Genomic DNA, 25,360 nt, shown 5'->3' with positions numbered 1-25,360 from the left:
AAAAATATATAAAGCCTTAGTTTATATAGTTTTCAAAACTCCTCTTGTCATTGAATCGGATAAGAATGCCAGCAACATTGAAGCCTTGCTGGTTTTGCTGATGATTTCATGGTGTACGAGAAATAAAAATATAAAGTCCTTAGCTTGTCTGATACTGTATAAAATAGGAACACAATTATTAAGTGAAATAACCTACATATGAGTTTTGGGAAATAAATCTAGTAGGAATAATTTTCACAATGGTAAGATGAAACATTGAGTATGCAAATTAAAATACGTTAATCCTTTCTTAGCACCTGCCGCTCAAGCATTGAGATTAAATCATTAGTGAAAAGTAGTTTGTGCTCTTGCCACATAATATAACTAATAATAAAGAGTCATCGTCGATGTAATTCGAGTATTTATTAGATGCCTTTCGTAAAGTAAAAACTATGTAATAATCCTAAATATCAACAGGTCTGCACGCCCTTATCCATATGCGATGTATGTATTTATAGATATGTATATGTACAGTTCAATACAATTTGTGAGGCGAGCACTTTGGCTCGGTTTGTGTACAAGTGTGTGACGATTTATCGTTTCAAAGATTAAAAGCCTTAGAGGCTATCACATACACATATATATACATATTTACGTTTATGTATATATATTTGTAGACTGAAAATGTCTGTTTATGAATACTGTGGAGACTCTCCGCCTGATGCTATTTTCTTAACGCGGCTCACATCGTCGTAGGCAATCGAAAAGACACTTTTCTTTTCGGCTATAGGATTCCTGCGTCCCATACTATTCATAAGGGAGTTCATGGCGATGCCCGAGTCGTGGTCGTCCTCGAGAGTGGATGCATTCAGTTGCTTTTGAGCATGAGATGGGAGGTGTGCGGTATTGGGGTCTTCCACGTAGAGATTTATTTTTGACTTCGTCAGCTTTACTTCGTTCTCCTTGATGGGAGACGGCTTCGGCTTATGCTTCTGCGAATGCTGATCCTTGTCCGGTGGTGCGGCATGTGGCGGAGTCTCGGGATACATATAGTGTGGCAGCTTGGTGGGTGGTGGTGGCACTTCCGGAGCGTTCTCTCGTTCGAAACGATGCTCCGAATGCTGCAGCAGCGGATGATTCGTATCAGTCTCTGTTTTGGGCTTGTGCTGCTTATTCAAGGCTCTGTCCTCTTTGAGCAGCCGACTGCCCTTTGGTGGAGATCTTCGAGGCGCGGGCTCCGGCTTGAATCTCGCCGCATCATCATTTGCCTGATCTTCGACTTTCGAGTTCATTCTCATTTTTGTCATGCGTTTCTCTGTAGCAGAAGTTTTCTTTTTGACCGACATCTGGGATTTTGACGACTCAGTTGAAGTTCGACCGCTGACAGACGGTTTCTTCTTACTATAATACCACTCCATATATTTGGGTACGTTTCGAGAAGTTGATTCATCGCGGCCAGCCAATTCGGTTTCACTTTGGTACAGTCGATCGTTTAGGGATTGCTTGGATCCAACTATATCAGCTGAATTATGATGCGGCTCTTTGTCATTTTCGGCTCTTTGCATCTCGTACTTTGAAACTGAAATACGGTGGTGCGGTGGTTCCGAAGATGTTTGCTTTCGGGAGTTTTGACTGCGCCTCGAACTGTCCCGACGGGAAAGTCTGGGCCTAGCCTCTGGCTGTGTTTCGTGTGGCTCTGATGGAGAAATGTTTACGGATCTACTTTGGTGGGATGAGTTTTTCGTTTGTGGCTCATGGCGCCTAGAGTCTTGAGACGCCCTGGTGTAGACACTTCGTGTATATGCATAGCTTGATAAGTTTGAGTTGGTTCTAATTACAATCTCATCGTCATCGGAATCAACTGAGTATTCAGTATCATTTTCGTCGACTTCGCCCTCAAAATTATCGTAATACTGTTCACCTCTTCGTGATCTGGGACTTCCGTTTTCATCCAGAGAGTCCGATATTTCCATAAGTACCTCGCGGCTTAGCGCTTCCGACTTGTGCTTGCCATTGGACTCTTTGGCCACATCACTTCTTCGGCTTTCGTCACTCAGCTGCTTCCGCAGAATACTCGTTTTTGTCTCGCGGAGTGGCTTCTTGGGTGGCATTCGCCTCTTCTTCTCGTGCAGTTCCTCCTCCTCCTTTATGGGGGTTCGTATTTTGCGCTTCACCTCTTCGACCATCACGATTCTCTTTCGAGGCTGCAAGCTGCCGCGCAGCCGTAGTCGCCTTTTGGGTTGATGCCGCTTTATCCAATACACACCTTCGGGACTGTTTGGGGGGCTAAAGCGCACGTACTTGTATTCGTCTTCCGACAGCGAGTCGTCATTCTCACTGCGCGCTCGCCGACGAGTGGAGCCGACTTGGGCCTGCGAGTGGACCATTTTCTTGGCACTGAAATTCTCGGTCTGCTCGGTTTGGGTGCCAGCGTCGCAGTCAGTTTGGGTCGCTATCGCCATCGACTGGCCCGGAAGACTTTGTGTTTCTAAGATAATTTCGTGCTGTGTATATCTAGTTTCTAGTTTCTCTTTTTCCAGCAATATCTGACGCAAAAGCGCATTTTGCTGCTTGAGTGAGTGCTCCAGTTCCTGTGTAAGCGACTGATTCGCCGCGACGGGCTGGAGCTGGGATATGTCCTCCGCTCCCTGAACTGACTGCGTGTGTATGACTTTGACTTCAGGCTCGGTTTGGGAGTAGACAATGCTGTTTGGTCCCGATTTGCCCAAGGGAAATGTGTCGCCCTTGAGTGTTGATCCTTGTATTTCGTTTGGCATTGACTGAATATAAGTTGCGCCTGGTACAATATGATAGTGTTCCCGAATTATCTGCTTCCCATCTGGCTGCTCTTCAATAAACCGGCGCATCAGGATCTCTTTGCCCGTATTGTCCACCATCAGCAGTTGTGGATGCGAGAGGTTTGCAGATGATTTAACGGGAACATTGACGTATATATTGTCATCGTCTAGTGCAGTTCCGTCCCGAGTCTTGTCCCGTGTCATAAGCTGCAGGATTTCGACATTTCCGTCCTTTATGAAAAGTTCGCGCTTATTCTTTAGACTATTCTGGGCAGTATTAAAGTCGATGTCGCTTCCTCGGTCTATTTCGTGTCTTCGCATGGAGTCATCGTCGATTTGTCTGGTGTCCGAGTCGTAATTTTTCAAGCGACTGTGCTCCAATGGTCTACTCTGTTTGTTGCGAGAAAACTCCTCCTTGACTTGCACTAAGTTCTGGTCGTCCATTACGTCCTCAATATATACGTCTCGGTCGTTTATTAAATTGGTTCTAGAATTATGAAAACTATGATGTGTGTCTTCTTTGGTTGTAAGACTGTTTCTAGAATAAAAATAATTTTATCTGTGATTGCAATCCAGGAATGATTGGAAGATCTTAACAGTACTTAATGCGGACTCGTCTCTGCTGGTATTCCTGAGACTCTGCGTTCCGGACTACGTCGGCATCGGTGTTGACGCTTGCGTGGTGCATTTCTACGTTTTCAGGCTGTTCACGTCCATCGCGGAACTCCCAGCGGGTAGGTTTTGTACGTGTATCTGATGGCTTATCCGCGGACCAAGCCTCTCGTCTTCCCATCCACTCTGCGACCTGAAAGTTGGTTGGGACATTATTATATGTAAACTAATAGGTTCTATTAAAAAAAAATTAACTGAATACAGTTTAATTTTGAAAATAAAAATTGGATATAAAGGGCAGCTGTTATTGCAAGTACTTTATGAAAGGGTTATTGATGGAAATAAAAAAGGGTGGATATTTAATTGAAAACTAAACAGTGAATTAACTAACAACATTGCCATTTGGAAGTTTTTGATGTTTGCTATATTTCGAAATGCTAAGAATTTGAAATCGGTCAAAATCTACCTGAACAGATTTTGTATGGTTTCCATTTGCCATTTCTCTATGCACTAGATGTACATCGTCTTCAGTTCTACTGATATTAACTATTCTTTTGCTACAAGAAAAGAGTAAACGATTAGATATGAAATGAGTGTTGTTGCGATGGTTAATAATGATATGCACATTAAAGGTATATTTTTATGTATATTTTCCTCACTACTTTGAACTCTGTACTTAGTCTTGGGTACGATACTAGAGTGATTAATTTTTTGGAAAATATACCCAGTGACGGTAAAATGTTTTAGATACTTTCATTGATTATTTTTAAAATATATTGTATGTGTATTAAAAATGATTTCTATAATACAAAATTACTCAATACTCCTATATTGTGGGCTTGAATGGGTTTTTGACATAAATGCTTAAAGTATTCTTATTCCCTCATAATTCGTTCCTTATTAAAAAAAGTTAACGTTCTTAATTTAATATGAATATTATCTTTTATCGTCTTTTTTTTACGTGTACAGAATTCTTAAAGTATTTGAAAAGTCAAACTTTAGTGCACGCGATGTGGAATGCATAACGTCTTTGGTTGCTTCAACAGCGTTTTGGCATTTCGTATGGCTTTGAATGGTATCTTCTCCAGTGTCGAATCAAATACCGAGACTAAGTTACCGATTCAAGGAGCAAGGGGTGAAAGTATAGGATTATCTTTATATTGCCCTTTCAGAGCATTACGATCTACATTTTACTTACGTTGCTGCGCCATACAGAGGACACCAGGAGCATATACAGCAGAGTAAAAGGATCAGTATCGTCAGGGCAACCAGGGTGGCCAGTAGTATGAGAAGCCAAAATAGCACTTTATTTTCGGCCTTATACTGCGTCTGCAAGGGAGTGAGAGTCTATTAACAAACACCAGCTATTAGTCTCTCAGTAATGCGATCTGGATTATAGACAGGAATACTTACGTCGGTCCGCGTTGTGTCCTCCGGCATGATCGCGTACGAGTTATTGTGCTGCGAGAGTCGCTGCTGTATCTGCGAAATGTCAACCACGGATGAGCTGTCGTACAGCACGGTCGCTGTGACTACACTGCGTTCCTTGATGTTCGGATTGTCATTGGGTATATCCTTAGCCCCCGGCTCCTCGGGCCTTAATGGTCGTATTTCATGGATGTAAACCTTTCCGCCCGTTATCGCCGATAGTGTTTCCTCTGTCTTGCGCTTGTCCAGCTTGCTGCCAGGCACCACAAACGTCACAATGCGCTTGCGACTCTCTGGTGGGTAAATGCGTATGGAGGTGGTCGATGAACGCACTGGTACTCCTAAATCGTAAGCTCGAGCGGTCAGTATGAATAAATCGTCTTCATTGCCGATTGGCGGCGTGGAGTCAACATTTCGACGCCTTCGCTGACTGGCGTGCTTTTTAGAGCGCAGATTGATCTTTTCCCGGACCGTTAACTCGCCCGTCACCTTGTCCAGTACAAAATTGTTCTGATAGTTGCCGTTGATCAGCTCGTAACGCACTTCGTTGTTCGGCGCTGTTGCGTCCTTGTCAGTGGCATGAATGAAGGCGCTGGTTGTAAAGCCCATTAGGTCTGTTGCGAGTATGAACTCGTACAGGTCCTTATTGAAGACGGGCACTTCATCGTTTACATCTATGAGCTTGATGATGAGGGGAACTTGGGCTCGATTTCCAGCACCGTCCATATCCCGAGCCTCCACATACAGGTGATACTCGGGCATTAGTTCGCGATCGAATCCATGGCTGTTGGTCGCTACAGTGATCAAGCCAGTCTCCGCATTCAGGTTGAGAGAAGTGTTGAGGTATCCGAGGATTGCTGTATATCGCACCTTTCCACCCAATCCCGTGTCGAGGTCGCTGGCGTGAACCTGCACGACTTTTGTGCCTACCGTCATGTTCTCCGGCAGCTCTACCGTATAGCCCGGTTGATCGAAGACGGGCGTGTTATCGTTTATGTCGTTTATATATACCGTGACGTTAACCATGGCCGAAAGATTTGTGGCTGGCCCCAATTCCTGGGCCAGAATCTTAAACTGAACCGATTGCCTTTGCTCGAAGTCCAGCCACGAATTGTCTCGTACACGAATAAGGAACGAAGCGCTCCGCTCAGCTACATTAGGAGTGATCTCAAACGTTCCATTATTGTTCAGCAACGTAAGCGAAAATACGCCGTTCTTCCCAGTATCGTCGTCATACACTCTGGGCACATATGGGTCCATGAACGTCAGCGCTGTCCCTTGCAAGGCGTTCTCGTCAACCCTTGTGACGTAGCTTAAATATAACAAGAAAGCATATTCAATTGTTAGAGTGAAACTCCATGAACAGTTCCAGACATTTACTTTGGGGTCGGGTTTCCTAAATTAATATTTGCAATCTTTTGGGCTATCTTAGAAGTTGATCGTGAACAGACTCGGTTTGTACCAACTGCATAATGCTAATTCACGCTATAAAATCTTATATATATAAAATATATTTTCAGATTCAAAACCAATACACGTTCACTGTGCTACAGAGTATATCTATATATAATCAAAATATTTATCAGAAAAGAAGAGACGGTGAAAAGCTTGATTATTGTTCTAATTAGGAATATATATAAAATATGTTCTTCAAATACCCTCTGACTTTACATTAAATATCATCCATCATATGACGATCATTGTTCTGAGTCCGAATAATTGATTTTTGTTTAAAGGCTTATAAACATTTTCGCATGAATGTCTATCATAGCAAGAGCTGCAAGTGTGTACGAATATGCGATCACTCTATCCCTTTCAAGCATCGAATACTTACTGATCGTTTTCAAAGTAAGGAGGCGAGTTGGTACGGTCCGGTAGGAAGAACGCCAATTGCACTGTGGAAGCCATCGCTGCGGGTTCGTCACGACCGACTTTAACTTCTTCCGCAATTACAGTGAGTAAGACGGGATCGCCCGCATGCGTGATTGCTGCAATGTCTTCGAGTGGTCTCATTAAAAAAATTTCACCTGCAAAATGACGTAATTGTATTTTAAATTAAAGTGTATATTTGAAAGATGCTCAATTCGTTCTTCAATTTGATTCCATTTTGCAACAGATTCGAGTAGTAAGAATGCTCCAGGAGGGAATGCTTGAACAGGAAAAGCTTCGAATCTGATGCTTACTTTTTTCTTACATATACTAGAAATAATATATATTACTACAAAGACTACATATTGCGTAAAAGACGAACTGAACTGAGTTTTAAAATACTGTTATTATTTACATGATTTAGTTCTCTTCCTACAGAAGTAATCCTATATACTAGCTTTGCCCATAAGTTGACATTTTGAAGAAGATTCAATCGCTTCAATCGATCAAGACGAAACACGCAAAGCCTTTAATGAATTCAAAACCTGACCCAGTGATACATAAAAATCGTATAACTTAATTCATTCAACTTATAAATGTGGCTTGGAGGACAAAGGATTGGCTGTCTCAGACATCAGAATTTACTGCTACAGTAAAAATATGTATATCTTAAGTTCTGTGTTATCAAAATCAGTTTATTGCTCTGCTCTGCCTAGGGAATTGGTCCTAGAAGTGAACAAAAAATTACAAATTTCATCTGTGGGACAGACAGAATTGATGAGTAGATAGGCTTAATGCGGTCGGAGATTCCACCTTCCATTTGCCGCATGTAGTTGCAACCAAGCGCTGTGCCTCTAGCTCATGTATCTGTTCTGCGGAAATGGGAATACTGTTTTTTCTACAGAGTATTTATTGAAGTCAACTCTTTTTCACAACAAGCATAACTCACTTGACAGCCCTGGGAACAGTTTTTTCTTTGGAGGAAAAAACCCCCTGCTCTCATGGTAATTGACTGTTCGATGCAATAACCGAACGATAATGTTAATTCTTACACTCATTTGCGAAGTGAGAAAACTATACTAGTTTTTTCTGTCTGAATAAATGACACACCTCATTTTATATACAATTTATGGTAAAGATGATTTGCAAAAATGCTTGCTTACACTAATTCCCACTGAATTCCGATTGATAAACAATCATGAGCAACAAATATCAATTATGAAATCGCTGAAATACGCAACAACTCAACGAGAATATTGCATATTTTCGCTAAAACGGGGGCGGGGGAGGGCTGTCGACGAAAGTTTATAAGTGCACACATGCACAGAAATGCAGTTGGGCCAAGGCGCAACGTGTTTCGCGGCCTCGTCTGCAGGCAGCGCAATAGCAGGCCGCCATCTAGAGAGCCGACTGAAGAGGTTCCATTGCCTGGGCCAGAGTCATGGCCGTCAAACTGGCAATGAACCAGAGAAGCACGAAACAAGGAAGCTTAACCGCAATCATTGTGACGCGACTGCGACTGCGACTGCGGGAAGGGTGAGGGCGAGGGCGAAGGCGACGGCGACAGCGATGGCGAAGGCAAAGTCGTTGCGGAGCCTAGAGCTAAATTGCAGCTCCAGAACTTGGTCACAGCGCACATTGAAGATGGCTTTGCCATCTAACGAGTTAAGCGATGGACCGGATTGAAGCTGGCCCGTTCGATTGCTGGTGGTTATGTTAATATCTTTTTGATGTCATTGTTTCGCTTTTTTATACCCTACTCTGCGCATAAAAATCTGTATAAAGGGGAACAAATTTGTTTTTTTTTTTTTTTTATTCCTTTCCATTCTATAGCTAGCAAAAAATCTGCGACTGTTTAATGCGCTTGGCCTTTACATAATGTATATATCAGCAGATATGCCTATACTAAAACTACTCAAAACATTTCGAAGCTTCTCCCAGTGAATTTCGTAGTCTCGCATAAATATTTACATACATGAATCAAATCCACCAGATATGTAAGTCGATTCTCAGACTTTATTCATGTAAGTGAATACTCAATTGTTGATATAAAGTATACAGAATATCCTTAAAATAATCTTATCTAAAGAGTAGTTACACTTTGCTCGATCAATAGTGGGTAATATATGTATATGCAATCGACTTACCACTTGTATCGTTGATGTCAAAAAAAGAAGTAAATGGATTATTTTCAGAAACTAGGCCATATCGCACTTCCCGCGGGTTTCCCTTGTCCCCGTCTTCCGCATGGACTTGCAATATCTAGGATTCGAGTATAATATAACATTCTTATTCTTAAGTAACATATCTCTAAATTACCTTATCGCCTGGAAGAATGCCGGATTGCAGCTTTGTAACTGGAGGAGCTATAGTAAATACAGGCGGTTGATCTTGTACATCTTGGACGATAACAACGATTTCAATGCCAGCAATATTGCGCCCATCTTGTCCAGGCTCCGCATATGCATCCTACGTGGGAATTAAACTTATAGTTATGCACCATAAACCCTTTAATAACCGGGAGTTACGTACATTGGCAAGAATTGTTAAGTGGTACATGGCTTGCTTCTCGAAATCCAAGGGACCCAAGAGGAACACGGTTCCTTCCGTCGTTTCCGCTGATATAATTTTTTGTCTTATGGCAAATAAGGGCGAACCCTAAAGTTAAAACATTTGAATATTTATTTTCATGCGCTCCCAATACAACTCACCCATAACTCGAGGTAGACTGGCTTTTGAAAAAGTGGATTCTTTCTGGCAATTACATAATCAAGTTCTGTACCTCTCTTGGCATCCTAGAGTTAGCAATTAAAAATATAATATTCGTAAATTGTGAATATGTTAGTATTTAGAAAATTATAAATATTTTGTAAAGGCCTCGTGACTAATTTAATGAATTGGAATTCTTAGGAAAATTGTTTATAAAATAATTTAAAGACTTAGATCTTTGATCTGCACTCACCTCAGGTATCATGATGATGCCCGGCTTATGTGGAAATATTAGGTCATGCGGTGTACTGAAGTTGGTTGCTGTAATTGAACACAATTGCGTAGCCATGCCACCATTTGTGTCCCTAACCGAGACTTGAAAATCGTAGAAGCGGCCCGACTCAAGGCGTCGTTGCAGCACAACGTTGGCTTGACAGACGGAATTGTACTTGGTACATGGAAGCGATTCCACCTTGAAGGTGGACGAGGATACATCACCCATAAACTCAAAGGTCAATGGATAGTCGAACTCCTCGTCGGTTGCACGCAATCTGTAGATTACAGACCCGACCTGTGCGTCAGCCGGCACCAGAACTAGTCTCATCCGCGTTGAGGGGTCGAATTTGGGATCCACTCCGTGAACGTGATGTAGACACAGAATTCCAATTAGGAGGCTGATTGTCAGCAATCGATAGGCGGTCATTGCGCTCAGCCATGGGCCAAATTGTAAAGTTGGCCGACACTGACGTTGCTGCTGAGGCTGAGGCTGAGTCTGAGGCTGAGTCTGAGGCTGAAGCTGAAGGTGAAGCTGGGAGGTAGGTGGTTGATGATAGTAACATTCTTCTTGCCTTCGCTTGCTAGCATCTGAAATCGTGTTGCTTGCAGCGGTTCTCAGACCACAATATGGCTCATGTGTTAGGCTGTGACTTTTTCTGCGGAAAATGTTGCTACTGCTGGAAGCCATTGCTGCAATGAAAGACGAAGATATATTTCTTAAAATACATGCAATTTTTTACGTTCATTAACTGCGCGGATAGAATATAATAGAACCAAAGTAAAATGCTTTAATTTGCAGTACATTCCTTAAGTACCTTTTTCCTAACAATTGTTCTTTGCACAATCGAAAATTATACTTTTAATATTTTTGTATAATAATTTGATATTCTTCAAGTTTCGCTTTTATTTCGGATCGGCGCTTCCTTACCTTGAAAACATAAATGAGTTTTGTAGTATCGGATAAAAATTGATCTTCTGGATGACAATTGATCTTCTATAAACATTTTTATTTGAACATCTTAAAAGCAATTGCTATTAGGCTCTGTTAATGTTTTTTTATTAGTATTTGTTAAATTTTCTCCTAAAACCTTACTAAACTCATTTTAGATAATCATTTTAAATTCCTTAAATTTAATTAGGATTGTGACCTGCTATCAAGAAATTTATGTTGCAAAATAAATTCATTAAGAAAGAAAAAAAATAAATAAAAGAAAGAAAACACTTATTTTGTTTTAGAAAAAAGTTTGATGTAAGGGGATTTCGAAAGGTTCTAAAAACCTTAAGATATTAGCCCTTGACAATTACATCGCACTCAACACGGAGTTGACAACGTCTTACGACCTAGTTTGAGCAACGGGCTTAAACTACTTTCGAATAAGTAGGTTATGTCGTACGCTGTGCCGCATATGTACTGATATAGATCATCTAGCATGCGGAACAAGAACTTCGAGAACGGTTGCCAGCCAGACAGTTAAATAGTTTTATTGCTTTAATTCGAAATAAACATATACTCTCTGATAAGCTAAGTGCATTACACTGAATATATACATACAAAGATATGTATTTTCTTTCTTGAAAGAGCTCGCAAGTTAATTTGCTTGCTGTGATTAACGCGATTAAAGAAAAATTACACAGCCTAAATACAGATCGAACGAATTCGCATTTGTACTTATCTGTCGGATGAACAAGTTCTACAGAATGCTTGACAAATAACTGAATTCCTCAATAGTTGATGATTATGTATCGATTCGAAACAAAAACGCATTGTGAGACATTAAGTCGAACGGCACAGCACATTAAGTGGTCACGTCTTCCTCTGCTCAGGCCCGACATGTTTCTTAACGTGAAATAATGTGTAACAATTACGACCGGTACTTAAATGTATCTCAGAGTGAACATTTTTTATGAGTAGCACAAGTGGAGCTGCGCTTCGGCTTACTTTAACAAACTTCACACTTCCACATCCAGAAATACAAAACATAATGTAAAGCTGCTTTAGCTAGGGATTTAACTATAATACTGAACAGTAGGAAGAATATTCAATCTTTGTGCAAACTCTAGTTTATTAAGCAAAAATGGGTTTGTCGATGTTTTAGCGTGGTCATTTATGTATAATCAAATACTAGAAATTGGACCATGGGCAACTGGTAACTGGAAAGTTTTGAAGCTCAGATATCGATACTGTACAATATACTCTATCGAAATTCCCATAGTTTATTTATGGCACTGCTTACCGTACAGTAATTGTACAAGACTTAATTAATTAAATTTTTTTATTTGAGAATATAGAATAATATTTCTTGATGCTTAGCTTTAAGGAAATATTATATTTCAAGCAAATAAGAAGCCATTCTAAATGAATTAATTTTTTAATAAAGTCTTGGATTGAAATTAGGGTCAACTAATGCTTTAAAATTTTGCTTTAAGAATAATGAAAATGTAAAAAGTACAGATAAATACATCTGGGATTGCATAGAGGATGGGACCTTAACTCTTATGCAGTACTCTTCGACTCAGAATTTGGGAAATGAGCAACAGTATATACAGGCGCTGCGTCTCCATTTGCGTCTTGTTTAATACTGCTCAAACTGCGAACTCGAACTTATTGTCAATCCGGTTTTGTCCGTCGAAACAACCGTCTGGCTTGTATGCTGGTTGCATTTGCGAATTTCCAGTTTGTGCAGCTGCAGTGCGCTGCACTGTCGTGTCCTTAGCTGCAGCTAGCTACATGCGAATGACCAGTTATGTCAGTCGATTTGGATGGAGTCGACGTGAAGCGAGGCGAGCCAACCAGCCAGCCAGTCAGCCAACCAGCCAGCCAGCCAACAAGCCAGCTTGTGGCCACCCTCGCAACCCTCGCATTTGGCGCTGAGCCGTTTGAATTTACGGCCAAGTATGTTGCAATATTATGTTTTGCCCGCATTTGGATTAGACAGGCTCCAGCATAAGATACATAGGAGTGTAAGTGTTCATTTGTAAGTAAAGCGTCAGTCCCAGTCCCAGTCCCAGTTGCAGTCTCAGTCTCAGTCTTAGTCTCCGTCTCGGTCTTCGTATCGGTCTCAACCTTAGGCTTTGTCTCATTCCCACTTGCAATACATGTCTCCTGTCCCTGCCTGCAACTCTTTCGATTTTACTGGTTTTAAGACCTCGACAATATTGCGCAACAATATTTGTGCCATTTGTTTAATTTCTCCTAACATACATATGAATGGAAATCCCCAGCTAAACTGCTTGATACGATGTGGTTAGGCGAATGCTGGACTGTGTGTGCACTTCACATTTCGGTCGATCCTTAACTTGTATTTTCCTTAAGTTTTAGCGGGTATCAATCAATTTTAAGATTCAGCATTATTTAAATTTGAATGACTTGGGATGAAATAATGCTATCGATATACATATACTTAAATAGAATCTGTACATGAAATGATTTGCGATAGAATGTAAGTACCCATATAAGAGCTGCTGCGTACAGTTTATATGTATATACTGCTGATCAGTGTTAACAGTCGAGTCGTAAATACCAGTGTCTTGTCTATGCTGTTACTATAGCACACCTATTTCAATTAAATTGATTAGGAACTACATCAAGCTTTAGTTTCCTATTTTTTAAATTTTAAGCAAATACTAAACTATTCGTTTTTTTTTTTTAAATTAATGTTTGGGTTTTTAGTTATTTTAAAATTTATGAAAATGTAATATATGTATTTACCAATAATATTTAAATAATGCGTTTAAAAATTCTCCTTTAAATAATTTTTTTCAGCGCTTATCGATAAATGAAATGAAATGATTTTCCTAAATAGATAGATACCGATTAGAGACCTTAGAACAGAAACACCAGATGCTCTAGATACCCTAGATTCTCAATGCCTTAGATTCTAGATTCTTATTTGCTCTAGATACTAAAATGGATGCCATGGAACAGGCAACTTTTACATTATGCATTTGTGGAGGGAAGACTTACATTATTTGGAAGGAAAGCCACAGTTGTTCATTACATCCGGATAAAATACAATTTTGCGTAGTGTTAATCTTACAGCCAGTCAAGAATTATTCTATATATAAATATTTTGAGTTGAGATAAAGATACACCCTATAATTAATGATGTCTATATTTTACTTAGATATACACAATTTATAAAAATTTTTTAATGTTATTTCTCATTCAAATAGACTATACATAAAGAGAGTAAAACATTGATAATCATGTACTCTTATCTCCTCAAGGGTATATGAATTTAGCTATGAGCTTTGCCTTTTGTATTTCGCTCCGATACGATTAATGTCCTTTCTTGTTTTTCGAAGTTAGTCTGGTCTGCTTCGCGACCGCGCCAAAAATCGTGAGTTCAGTCCACAGCAAAACAAGATTTTGGGCGTTGTTCAATTTTTAGGTTGACTTCGCGGTCTGCATGCGGAAAATGCAGCAGCTTCGTGAGCTGAGAGCTGTTAGCTGTGAGCTGTGTTACTTTTGTCTGTTTTTGGATTGCGACTATGGCTATGGCTATGGCTACGGCTACGGCTGCGGCTGCGGCTGCGGCTGCGGTTGCGGCTGCGGCTGCGGCTGCGGCTGCGGCTGCGGCTGTGGCTATGACCGGCTGTGGTTGCACATTCAACTAGAATGAAAATTTGTGTTGCAAATAAAGTTGAACCCGATGGCAAACTAATCTGCTTCACGACAATGCCAGTCATATAACCAGCAAGCTATGCCTGGTAGGCTGGCTGGCTGGCTGCATGGCTGGCAACGAGCCAGCGACGCAGACTCGTAATCAACTTTTATTTAGCTGCTCTCGTACCCTGCTCCCCGTCCCGTGATATGGCCGTCCTTCACCATGCCTGCACAGATGCCTGTCCGTGTTTTCCTGCCTTCACTATGGCTGGGCGATTGTTGGGCGCGTCCGTCTTTGAATTTTGTCTATCCGACTTTCAGTGCGTCTGGGCACTTCGTCAGTGGGCTTATGCCCGTCTACTCTTTCGGTGTGTGTATCTGCATATTTATGTACATATTTATGGCATACATGTGTGCTTAAACATTTTATTGCTGCAGCTGCGGGTGTGTTTTGGGTGTGCCGTGGGTTGCAAATTTCGAAGAATCGACTATGGGATATGCTATTATTTGCTCCAAAAGTTTTTTACATACATCTATCATGCAGTGCAAATTAGAATACTTAAATTTAGTACCCAATTTTGGTTAAATGACTCCAGATATCTTCATAAGTCGTATGTGTGTTGATCAGATCTGGATATAAACATCTACATCTACCATAATTTGAATGTTATATTTCTTTTAAAAAGCTCTATAGTCGCAATAGAAGGCCAATAAATTCGTACACTATACATATGTATTTGGCTGCGTGATAATTTGTTAATCGAATGGTCCTGTTTTCTGGTTCTCAAGTAATCACAGAAGCTAAAATATCTGGAGCTTTTTGAGTATTTTTTTTATGGGGAAGTCCATATTTTTCTGATTTCTGATTCTGATTTCTGATGAGATAAATGTAAAATTTCGTTAAATATTAAATTACTTTCAAAGCATTCTTATATGAAGATGAGCATATGATGAAAGAAATGTCATCTATTAGGAAGCGTTTGATTCTAAGAGATAAAATGTGTTCTTTATTCGCCATGTTTCCATAATGGGGAACAGTCAGCGGTCAACTCGCACCTATTTCTAATCACAATCAAAGTGGATGAGATAAAGTGAATTGTTCATTACAAACATTCTATGCGGAATTTATAATTAACAACGTACAACGCCTAAGACATGGGGCAAGCTGTGCCGTAATTTTCAGTCGATTGTAAATGAAAAGCACAAACACTGCACAAATATGCGCGCTGGGCCTTAAGCCAAGCCATGGGGGCTGGACAAGGGCCAGAAAGTCACTCGATTAGTTGCGGTGCCAAAGTCGACCGTCGACGTCCACGTCGACTTCATCATCGTAGTCATGATAAGCATTAAAAGACTCAAGATCCACGCCGTCATCGCCTTCCTCTTAGTCTGTAGCAGCCAAAAGTTTTGAATAATCCGCGCGTCGTGCTTCCAATACCCTGTAGCAAATGGAAAAGAGTTTCTGGAAAAATATGTAGAGTATCAGAAGCGAATTGTGAACAGGAGTCCAACTCATTCCTGCTTCTAAATTTTCTAATCTCTGTGAATGCATGACGGAATATATTACAGACACATTAGGCTCAATATTTGGTACAGGATGTGTCCCAGTCGGATACTCTCTACTACAAATATGGTTCGTAGCTCTAGGACTGTCATGCTGCTGCTGCTGCTGCTGCTGCTTTGTTTCTCTTTTCAGAGTTGATTCTTAGCATCGGAGGTGGCATACGGAATGGGCACCAAAGCAGCGCCAAGTTTCATTGAAATGCAGAAAAAAGGTGAATAAAAGCCTCGCAAATGAATGCAATAACAACAATAACGACAGCACAAGCTTCAACAAGAGTTATAAAAATGTGCGTGGGACAGCCAAAGAGCCAGTTGGATACCTGGATACCTGGATGGCTGGATGGCTGGATAGCCTTACCTTAACTAAAGTCCCATGCAGTTCGTTACAGACTCTGCTGCCTGGCGATGGTTAGGGACTCCAGTTGCCAAAGTCGACGAGGAAATTCAATCTAAACTTTATTGTTATAGCTGCTTCATTTCCCTGGTCATTGCAAACATGAAAATAATTGATTTAACTAATGCCGTCTTGTGGCTTTCAGGAGACAGGCGAAGGCCGGGAAATGGTTCACGAGCCTATACCAATATACACTGTTATAAATAAGTATAAAAAGCTTTTTCTAGACTTAAATTACGTATGAAATGTTTGAAATTGTGCTCCTTCGGAATGTAAACAAAAAACAAAAAGTACCACAGATTTCAATCTTCCAATTGTACATATATATTCGTGTATATGAAAGCGAGGGTTTTGTGCCAGCTCGAACAATAAACAAGTTTTACAAATTGCCGTCTGCGTCTGCGTCTGCGAGGGAAGGAAACTAAGCAGACGGGCAAACAACCGCTGTTACTGACGAATACGAGAGCACTGAGGGCAGGCGACCTAGAGCAAGAGCCAAAGATTGCCAACGGTCACAGAGGCGGAATTGTGCTAAAAATCTATTTGCTGTCATGACTATGGGCTTGCCGAAGCGCTGTCTTGCCCAATTACTCTGATCAATAGCGTACAAAATCATTTTCACTTAAACCCAGCCAAAGCAGTTGAGCTGCTCTGTGGACAAGACTCGCGGAAGAGCAGGAGAGGACTGCCTGGCGCCGATGATGACGATGGCGTTTGTTGCCGTACAGCAGAGCAGCAGAACAGCGACAATGACGACCATAACATTGTGGGCGTCCGACATTAAGATTTTCGTTGTGTTGAGCTCGTGTTGTTATTATTCTTCTCTGGCTGGTGACTGTGCTCAAAATTTCAAATTTCTGTTTCATTTGAGCAACGTCCGTGAGGCCTCAGAGTGGGTTTTCCATCAGCAATTCATTTGCAGCAAAGAAAACGTTTTTCGTTACATGCAGTAAAACAAAAGACTTAGGCAACAAACTTGGACAAGCATTCTGAATATAATAATAATCTCGAAACAAGAAGGAAGGAGTTATTCACTTTGAATAGTTTTTAAATACGGCATTCAGCGTTTAATACGAGAGCACATCATTAGGACTTTGGGCCTTCCTGACTTCACATTTGAATGCTTAAGTGCTACATAAATCATTATCGACCAACAGAGTGGAGCCCCCTTCGACACTCGCAAGTCTTAAATAAGCACTCTTAAAAGGAAAAAATGCCGCAATAGCGACTCAATGTGTTATTGTTGGCTATTGGCAACGGCGGGCAGCGGTGAGCAGCAGCGGTTGCCTTGTGGCTTGAGGCCCGTACCACATAGATTTCGTTTACCTGGTCTTGGACTTGTACTATCGGCGCTGTTGGCGTTGCCAAATGGAAAAATATTTGCAAAACTCGAAACACGCACGGGTTTCCACATCAAATGATTGCTATATAAATAAGTTTTTAAGCTTCGTACATAAATTTTAAAATACCGCACAGCTGTCAGCCTCAGTACTGCGGCGAACTAAGTAGGTCAGACAAGGTCGTTTTCGAGTTGTTTTTGCCTACCCTAACTCGATGCATTAAGATACATGCATCATAGTAAACGCTCATATCAATATAAGCTCAATTGAGTTCGTGCTTAAGCCGTTTTCTTCAGCTGTTCACTAGTAACTCTGTTATGTTATGAGTATGCACATCTGACAAGAGAGTGTGTCATTCGTGTGCCCCAGCTATTTGCCTTGTTATACTTTGGTCTGTTCGCTCGTTCGAAAACAAAGCTATTACACATTACTCAACTTATCTCCTGGACTTTGAGGGAGAGAGAGGGAGCGAGAGAGAGAGAGAGGTTTTTTATTTAATGAATTAATTACTCCCCAGTATTAGGCTTCAGAATTGCGATGCAGTTTTAAGGAGTGGTGTGGGCACGGCCTCGCCTCAGAAGAAAATCATTAATGGTAGACTACTAAATTTCGTGACTCAAGCTCTACACTGTGTTCAATATTGAATTTCGATGTTGCATACGCATTATTAGCTCTATCGCCAGCGTCAGCTGCGGTATTAGATAATTTAAGTTAATTGTAAAGAGCATTAAGTACCTTTAATGTGTGCGAAAGATGTCAAATATGTTGAGGCTTGAGACAGGTCAGCTCGATTATATAACGTGCATAATATTTATGTAAATTGTGGATTTCATTTGAATAGTCAAATGGCTCAGATGCCTTGGTATTTCACTTTTCATTCCTTATTTATTAGGTTTGTTTGATCTTAGGTTCGCCTCGAACACGGTATATATTTATTTGACTCGTTTATTTAAAATGAAGTATATTTACAAAATAGTGTGCATAGGCATCATGAAGGAATCATGTTGCATTTGTAGCGATTAGTTAACGCGGTTGAGTATAGGCAGCCGTAACACGTTTCTCGGTTCAATAAACCCGAATCGACCTTGTTCGTAGATCAAACAAACTGGATGGCTTTAGAGTCCATCAGATTGGTTCCACATTAACAAGGAAATATTTTGAAACTTGTGTATTTAGTTTGCTAAGCTTGAACATTCTGTAGCAATATTGTGTATAATGTGAAGACCCAGTTTAAATACACTTTCATTCACTGTTCCACACTGAGACACATTTATTAATCAATTCAAACTGCAAGACTAAGTTATACCGATATACAGGTTTGCTTTACACAAAATGGACTACGATCTGATTGTTGTTTTCCGCATCGTTGTTGAAATGGTACTGAAGGTAAAGCGAGCATAAAGACCGAGCTGGAGCTGGGGCTGGGGCTGGGGCTAGAGCTGGAGCTGTAGCTGGAGCTGTAGCTGGAGCTGGAGCTGGAACTGAAACTGAGGTGCAGCTGTTACCGATAGAGCCTCAGTTGAGTCGAGTGGCCCCATAGCCACACACAGACATAGAAAGCCGGTTTTGGTATACTAGTATTTGTGAGAGCAGACGGCATTGCGCTCTTCTTCTTGCGGCTGCCGGCGCTCTTCTCCGATGGCATAATTGCCAGCCAGTTCTATTCTCTTCTCTTTATTTGAGCAACCAAAAAAGGTTCAGATACAGTTTATAGCAGCCAATAATAAACAAACATTTTTATGTACTGCAACATTGTCGACTTCAATAACAATATTGCGTGGTTTGTGTGGGTTTCTATGTATGTATTCATGCACGTTAAATAAACACAGGCGTAGTTAAGAAATAATTAAGAAAAAAAAGCCTCTTCTTTGAGTGCTGTGTACAAAGTATCCAATGTCCCATATACAAATTCAAGCTTCCTTTTAAGCAACCAGTCACCAAGTATATGTATGAAAGCCTGAGCCTGGGATTGAGAAATTGAGCAGCATCTGTCACAGCTTCGGTGTATATTTCAACATTCTTCCATGTATATTCTTATATATGTATGCACAGCTATGTAAAATACTTCACAGATTTAAGGATGCACGGATAATTGCACAAATGATGGCCGTTCTACACAACTTTATAGTATGCGAATCCGAATATGACAATTAGATATATAGAATAATTTAAAAAGAGAGTCGATGATTGTTAAATATTAAATATAAGTAGGTATTAACCAAATTAGTAAATATTTGAAATGAATTCAAACATTTTCAAAGTTTCTCATTCTATTCTTTTAGATGATTATCTAAGATTGATTGATTATCAATTTTGTTTTACATTGACTTTTTACCAGGATATGTTTTTTATTTCGCCTAGAATAATATCGAGTATTATGAATGCAGTTTTAAAGTTAGACACTTGATATGCAGTTGAGTACATCAGACTAATTGGAAAACATGGTATTTCATGTCTCACAGTTCTTTGGCTTATACGTTAAATTATTGAAAAACATTTCAAAGTCTGTATTATTATTAAATTGAGGATCACTTAACTCTAAAGTTCGCCCATTAGGTCGTTGCAAATCCCTAAATAAAGGTAAATAGTCGGTAGTCCTATATTGCAAAGGTGTGAAAAACGTTAAAATAAATAAATAAATAAATAAATTAATATATTAGTATATTAGTATATTATTATATTCCATTGGGTATAGTTTATATGAATCAACATATAAGATATTTTTAGCTATTAGTAATGCAAATACTGCCATCGCCAATAAAAGCCGAAAATCGTTTTATAGTAAATTTATGTGTAGTTCTGATATGAATCTAATTGGTCTGGTTGGTTGGTCTGACCTGACCTTGCCAACACTTCGAGTGGTCATTGCATGGCGACATTTGAAGACATATTATTGTTAATCGATTTTCTATGAGCAGACCTATACATTTCCAAGCTAATTCAATGGATTATTATAGTTTAATCGTAAGACACAATATAATAATAAAACACATTGAGTTGCTTTAATTTCCATTTCCCAATATACAAAGCTGCTTTATGCCGCTCAATTAAAGTATACTCAGATTGAGAGTTTCCCTAAAAGTGTCTCACACAAGCATGCAATATATTTTACAACTTTGTATACTTTCAGTATGTGCACAAATATTAACATGGTTATAGCTGCGGTTTTCCGCTGCAAACTTTTTATATCCGGAAATGGGCATGCATTGGGAACTGGGAACGGCGGGTATTGCGGCCTTGTTTGAATATACATATGTATATATTTAATAGAGAGAATGGAGCCCAATCGACTTTACAAAGTATATACATATATTACTGAGCAGGATAACCAGCTGTGTCTTTGAATTATATTTCGAAATATAATTTAGAGAATAGAGTCAACAAAATTGGTATGTAAAATAAATTAAACATACATCCGTAATGAATATACAGATGATGAATAATACCCATTTTGTATACCACCCATAAAAACTATAGTGAACTCAGATCACATAGTTGAGTTTGGTAACTAAATGCATAATTTGTCATGTTCTTTGTTTATTAATGACCGAAATTTCCTTTAATGAGGTTTGGGGTGAATATGCACATAGGGTTCGATTGGGTGCGTATCCACATACATATATACATACATGTATATATGGATATGTGTATATTACCAAACTAAAATTGATTAGAAGTTGGCCGTGGATATCAGGTATTTCATAGTCGGACACTCCCCATTGTTCCTTGTTAAATATTCTCGATATAATATGTTCAGCATGCAAAATACAGTCTAGTGGCTAAATCACGCGATGCTCTGTTTGGTAGGTTTTTTTTATAATAGAGAATTTTGACACCCTTGCATAATATGGGAATATTCAAATATCTGCACTGACGTAATTCTTGAGTAGGAGAAAGCAACTGTGCATAGACACCAGAAGTTAAACTCAGAGTTCACTTTATCTAAATAAATTACACGCAAACGAATGGTTTATTTGGATTTAGGTTAATTGCATCGACTTTTGGAGGTTCCCACACATACACTTATACAAGCACACACACGCTCACTCACATCTATTGAAAAATTGAGTACGCGGTGCTCGGTAGTTTATGCATTTCAATTTATTGCCTATCTCTGCGTTGACGGAGATAAAAGGCCAACACTCTCAACAAATCTAAGAGACGCGGTGAGTTTATCTCTGGCTTGCGCGTAGTACCTAATTTTATATACTTGAGCTATTATTATATGTATACCGTAAATGAAATGGAGAAAAAAGAAAACATAATTAGGCGTTGACTAGACGAGATGAACTAAGGCGTACTCTGCAGTGCACCTGTGAATACTAACAATTATTCACTGCTAAGATCATTGCTTCCTTTAATTCAAATACTTAAGAGCTGGAAAGCAAAGAACAGGGCCGACGTATCCCATGAATGAAACATGGGAAAACAATATATTCCCTTTTTAATACAAAAAAAAAAATTGTTTAGTTTTTATATTTCAATTGTCGATTTCAAAGGATACTAAAAACGGGGAAGTGAACCAAACTTGATTGGTGTATGCAATATTTCGACCAGTATATATAATTTCCAACACTTATAGATACAGACATTTACGTGTTTTTACTTACGAACAGACGGACGAGCGGACGGGCGGACAATCAGACATGCAGACAGCTGCTAATCCAGACTAAGAATATGGACACTGAATGTGAATGTTTCTTCCTGAATATTAAATACATTTTAACAACAGTAATGTACTCGAAATCATTTTCACTGATTTCGGAATATACCAATATTTATTATTTATTATTATTATTTTATCACTTATTATATCAATCACTAGAGAATTTAGGGAATTAAATATGTTGTAAGGCCTCGCGTACTCTTTTTTGTATTAGGCTCACATTTATTTTGGAGACAACTATCTATAAATTTACGCTTACACAAAATTTCTCTCTCGAATTACGGATGGGTTGATACCATTTTATTATAACGTAGCGACTCTAATAAATAAAAAACTTTTCAAGCACCCGAACGAAGCGCAATTTGACATAGCCTCTTGACCACGTCTAAATGACTGCGGTTTTGATTTGCGATTCAACCTGGGCACGAGAAGCTCGAGCCAGTTCGGTATATTCAATATTTGTGCTCTTGGAAAAAGCACGAATCGTGCCTGCGTCAACCGACCCACTGGACACACTGGAACACTTGGAAGGGCCAGTGGCCATGGCTTTCGTAGTTGGTTGAAATTCAAATGAATTGCTTGTTTATGAATAATTGTCGTCCTTAAGGCAGGAACCGCTCATTCTTGGAATAAGTAACTTTTACTCATATTTATGTGACATTGAATATCATCATCAAACCAATTCGTAATACGTTTTTACGAGCGTTAGGGCAAATACCAAAAAATATTTAAGAAACACCCTAACGCGATTTGCATGCCAGTTCTTGTAATGACCTCTCTGGTACTTGCCGTAAAGTCTACAGCCATGGTTACCAATAGTGGTCATAACAAGCGACTGGACTTTCCATTAATTCGTAGATATTCATGAGTTCGGACGCAAAGGCCGAGAGTAAAGCAAAGGTCTACTTAGAAACCTTGTGGGGACGTCGAAGAGTTGTGGTTTATACTCCACACATTTATTGTGTCCAGCTAAAGCAATGTAGGAATGTTACAATCGGGCATGATCAGCTGTATACTACTTGCCCAAGGATATTATATATTTCCCTATACAAATAAAAATTTACTGTTAGCACATGTTAGCCTCGATATTCTGGCTCGAAATTTGTGTACTGGCTTTTCACGTTGCAAGATATAAATATATCATTTTTGATAAATCAGTAGATAAGATCAACAAGTACAGCAATCTCTCTAAGCGGATGCACAGTGCTCTAAGACATGCACAAACTATTATAATATACCTTCTTAGTTTTCTGAGCGAGTAGATAAGTGAGAAACTATTCATGGATACACATACACACATGCACATATGTACTTTAGCAGTTTTAGTCACAAGCTACCTTGGCGAAGTGTTTGGGTTTCCGGGGTTTTGCCGTGCGCTATATATGTTCAGTAAGGGTTGACTTGTTGAGGTTTCATTTGCATGCCTAAGCTACTTTCACCGAGGGATGAAAAGAGAGAGAGAGAGAGAGAGAGAGAGAGAGAGAGAGAAGGAGAGAGTATGCGGGAATGCCTAATTATTACTTGTTTGCTTCAACTTTATTTGTTTGACCGCCAGTTGGGACAAAAATTCTAATTTGATGACATACATAAGTACTTTCGCTTTGATTTGCGTGCGGTAAATTAATTAAAGCACTTGGCCATATTTTTAAACACAATTGTGGAATGGAATTGGGTCACAAACATTTTTCGGGACTCAAATGAACTCTAGTGAATTTTTATTAAGTTATTCGTTATCCTTTACCCTTTTACTTTCAAAATGACTTTCACTATGACTAATGCACTTCGAAATGAATTTGTTTTTCTGATGCCTTGAGTCATTATATTCAAATTATATTCATATACATTCCATAACTTTTTTCGCTTATTCAAATTGAGTTTGATCTGAATATTTCATATTTTAGTTTTATAAATATAATAATTTCAAGGCTACAAACTTATTTTAAATTTGAGATACAGTAGAATCCGGTTAAACCGACTCCACTTATAGCGTTTTTACGTTTATAGCGACCAAAATTCTGGTCCCCAGACAAACTTGTATGAGCAAACTTATACGGTTATAACGGTTATAGCGTATGATGATAAGTATTATAGTATAGCCCACAAGAGATTGCAATTTGAAGTGTTGGTTTTATTTAGAATATAAATAACATATTCCACCTTCCTTGCGTTTTCCCAAATCAATTTACATTCGTTTAATAGACCTAATGACTGTATTGGTTTTATCTAATGTCCCATGCTATCAAACAACATAAAATCAATACGGCGATTGCCACGCGAGACGTGACAACATAATATTAAATAACTAAAGCATTTGCAAGACTTCAATCTGAAAATTATCCAAAAAGTTTGAGCATTGTCGTAGACCTCAGACATACTTATACATACATAGATTTTTAAGCAATTTAAACTAAACTTATCAATTAAGTGTATACTAACTTAATACATTAGTAATTTCCGATTATGAGTATCTTCAATGGTTTTGAATGTAAATTGAATAGTCTTAGAATTTTTGTCGAGCGTATTACTTTACGTGTTTTATGTATGTATATTTAGACTAATTGAATTGTAGTTTATGGAACTATGATAGTTCCATATGTGCAGACGGTGAAGGTATTTGCTTACAATTTATACGAACTTCTACTGCATATTGATGAAATGTTTGGATTAGCTTCTGGCTAGGAGGGGAACTGGTAACTTGCAACAGTCTTCTTCTGAATCGGTCTGCATATAAGGGCACAATTATCCACGAAAGGACGCGTTATTTCGTAAGAATCTTCGCACTTGGGGCCCGGGGAGAAGTTGAAATTGAAGTTTGTGAATGGCTTCATTGTGTTCTGAATTTTTCAACTTTTGCAACTGGTTTTGTTTACAATTCCTTCGGATAATTTTCACTGAGGTGGATTTTACAAATAGCTTAAATCAACATCCGTTGCTGACCGACTGAGGCTGAATGCCAAACGCAACAAAATTGAATTATGCATCTGCGACGTTGCCCAGCTAAAGTTTAGGCCCGACTCAAAGTTTGCAGCGTTTGCTGTGAGTCTCACGTGCTGACTGTCAAAGCAAATAAAAATAACAAAATGGCTTCACCTGGCACCTGTATCCTGGCAACATTCATTT

General features: G+C 39.3%; 1 protein-coding gene across 7 annotated transcripts; it reads right to left on the bottom strand.

Moving 5' to 3' along the window:
* Window positions 1–387: 387 nt before the first annotated feature.
* On the bottom strand, window positions 388–25,158 carry Cad86C (Cadherin 86C). 7 transcript variants are annotated; one of them, XM_089462249.1, is made up of 12 exons: window positions 24,863–25,158; window positions 9,649–10,361; window positions 9,398–9,481; window positions 9,219–9,344; window positions 9,006–9,155; window positions 8,834–8,948; window positions 6,652–6,844; window positions 4,803–6,129; window positions 4,588–4,736; window positions 3,856–3,946; window positions 3,380–3,582; window positions 388–3,315 (listed from the first exon to the last, which is right to left on the bottom strand). In XM_089462249.1, exons 2-12 carry the CDS (start codon window positions 10,357–10,359, stop codon window positions 672–674), a joined length of 5,793 nt encoding a protein of 1,930 aa, XP_089318375.1. In that variant the 5' UTR covers window positions 10,360–10,361; window positions 24,863–25,158; the 3' UTR covers window positions 388–671. The 7 variants fall into 7 exon arrangements, 6 of the variants coding, with proteins under 6 accessions (XP_089318375.1, XP_089318373.1, XP_089318374.1 ...); XM_089462247.1 differs by lacking the exon at window positions 24,863–25,158 and adding an exon at window positions 22,500–22,648; XM_089462248.1 differs by lacking the exon at window positions 24,863–25,158 and adding an exon at window positions 22,185–22,360.
* Between the last annotated feature and the right edge of the window lie 202 nt (window positions 25,159–25,360).

This window comes from Drosophila arizonae, chromosome 2, assembly GCF_054131065.1.
Source record: "Drosophila arizonae isolate 15081-1271.41 chromosome 2, UAZ_ARI_1.0, whole genome shotgun sequence".
NCBI lineage: Eukaryota > Metazoa > Arthropoda > Insecta > Diptera > Drosophilidae > Drosophila > Drosophila arizonae.
This window is presented reverse-complemented; position numbering and strand designations above follow the sequence as displayed.